The following is a 2,497-nucleotide window of genomic DNA, read 5'->3' as shown; positions in this document are numbered from 1 at the left end:
TATTCAAATGTCAAACCTTTGAACATCAATAACAGAAACAGAAGCATAAAAATAAAGACTGAAAGTCACAATCTTTTTATATTAAGTGCAAATGATTTACCTTCATAACTACTCAAGAAAAACACATTCAGTGTTGTGAACAGCTGCTATTGCACATAAACTTGCAAACATTGCACTTCAAAAGTGCAAAAGGGAACAAATAATGCACCTCATAATGCATTATGTAAAAAATGTTGAACAATACTTCTATTAGTGCAACAAAAAATAAAGTAAACATTTTTGTAAACAAGCAAGTTTTTAAACTTAGCTCAGTGTGAGAAATTTGCATGGGCACTGGCAACCAATCTCTTAAATCTGGGAAGGAATGGAGTCAAAGCAATTCTCAGACATCCATGCACATGGTCATTGGTCAGTTGTGAGCGGTACTTATTCTTAATGATGTTTAGCGTAGAGAAGGCTGACTCACAGCTATAGGTAGAGCCAAACATTGTTAATGTGTACACTGCCACTTTGCTAAGTACAGGAAACTTTGCCTTTGGCACAGTCTGCAGCCAAAATGTGACCGGGTCAGAGGATTCACATTGCTCTCTTAACACTACATCAGCCTGTAAATCTAATAGCTCCATTTGAAGGGCCTGTGCATTAACCCATTTGTACATATGTACTGCCTCCTTTGAGAAAGAAATAACATTCTTAACAAAAAATGGACTCCTAACAAAGAGCATCAGCTGATCTCCCAATGGAAAGCCATCAAAGCGAGCCTTAAAGTTTTCAATCAACTTTTGGATAAAGTCAGAATGAGCAGTGACATTGATCTCCTGTATCTCCTTCATTGAAGGAAAATGTGTACGGTCCTGCTCAAGATCCATTTTCAGAATGTCCAGTTTCCTCTGAAAAGCCTGGACTGCAGCCACCAAGTCACACACAGAATTGTCTTTCCCTTGAAGCTTCAGATTGAGGTCATTTAAATGCCCTGTGATGTCAACCAGAAAGGCCAGTGTGTCCATGTTTCTTTCCTCTTCTAAAAAGTGCAAAAACACATGAGCCTTGTGATTTTTTTGTTGTGCAAGGAAATCTTTAATTTCTTTTCTTAGCTTCCAAAAGAGAGCCAGCACTTTTCCTTTACTCAACCATCTGACATTGGAGTGCAAGAGCAGGTCATTGGCAGGAGCATCTACTTCTGCTAAAAACTCCCTGAGCAGACGATGCTGGTGAGCTGATGAAGCCCTGAGAAAGTTAACTAGTTTGGTGATGGTGTTCATAACTTCTGCGTGGTGCTCTGAAAGTGTGGAGCAGAGAACAGACAAGTGGATAATGCAGTGATATGACAAGAGCTCTGGGTTGTCCTCTTTCAGTCGACTGACTGCACCTTTTTCTCTTCCCATCATAGACGGGGCCCCGTCAGTGGTGATGGAGACAACATTTTTTAGATCGATTCTCCTCTGTGTCAGCATTTCCTTAATGGCCAAATATATGTCCTCTCCCCTGGTGTGCGTTTTTAAAGCTGTGACACCTAAAATGTCCTCTACAAATGTTTTAGTCTCCTCACGATAGAATCGGACATACACCAAGAGCTGAGCGTTATCACTTACGTCAGTTGATTCATCAGCAGCTAACGCAATGCACGGGGCACTTTGGATGGCGCTGTCAAGCTGGGACTGCACATCTTCCGACAGTAGCTCAGCTCTTCTTGTTGTTGTTGTGGATGATAAAGGAATCTGACGAACCTTTTGTTTTAGCTGCTGTCCTTCTTTACCCTCGAACAACGTGTCTGCCAACGCCTCCATACATTCTTTCACCATTCCGGAGTCAGTAAAAGGCTTTTTATGTTTGCCTAAAATCCACTGTACTCGAAGTGAGCACTCGTAGGCTCGTTGCTGTGCTGTAAGGGACTGTGTTATCACCCGTGTTGCGCGCTCATACTGTCCTTTCAGTTCACACATTTTCCTCGTCCTCGCGGGTGATCCTGGCGGGTAATTTTCATTGAAAGTTTTGTGTCTTGTCTCGAAATGCCGCTTGATGTTTCCACTTTTAACAACAGCAACAGACTCCGAACAAATAAGACACACGGGCCTCGTAGAGCTCGATGACGGCAAAATGAACGCATACGCTTCAGTCCACTCATCTCGAAAGATGCGGTTTTCTGAGTCCACTTTTCTTATTTTGGATAAAGCCATAATAATCCATTCACGAATGTCTTAGTAATGTGTTGTGTACTAGCCAAAGTTTGTGATCTCTCCGGACCCCGGCTCCTGCAGCTGCCCGCGCGCACGCCTGCTCAAAAATTACTTTCGGTAATTTTTTTTTTTTTTCAAAACTTTTAAACAAAAATGTTTAGAGGTCCGGAAAAAAAGGTATCGGGGTCCGGACCTGGACCCCGGTCCGCCAGTTGGGGACCCCCGGTATAAAGCATTTCTTTGAAGTGAATTTCTTTTTGTATTAATTTTAATCAATGTTTTATAACCAATTGTCTGAATTTAATAAGTTTTAATAGCAG

The 2,497-nt window shown here is 41.7% G+C and overlaps 1 protein-coding gene across 1 annotated transcript; it reads right to left on the bottom strand.

Annotated features, from left to right (window-relative positions):
* Positions 1 to 308: 308 nt before the first annotated feature.
* On the bottom strand, positions 309 to 1,802 carry LOC120488723 (protein ZBED8L). Its single transcript, XM_089126792.1, has one exon. The coding sequence runs from the start codon at positions 1,800 to 1,802 to the stop codon at positions 309 to 311; it is 1,494 nt and encodes a 497-aa protein (XP_088982918.1).
* Positions 1,803 to 2,497: the final 695 nt, after the last annotated feature.

The sequence above is a fragment of the Pimephales promelas genome, chromosome 24, assembly GCF_988280905.1.
Source record: "Pimephales promelas chromosome 24, fPimPro1.hap1.1, whole genome shotgun sequence".
Classification (NCBI taxonomy): Eukaryota; Metazoa; Chordata; class Actinopteri; order Cypriniformes; family Leuciscidae; genus Pimephales; species Pimephales promelas.
Note: the sequence above shows the minus strand (reverse complement) of the source record. Positions and strands in the feature narration are given on the sequence as shown.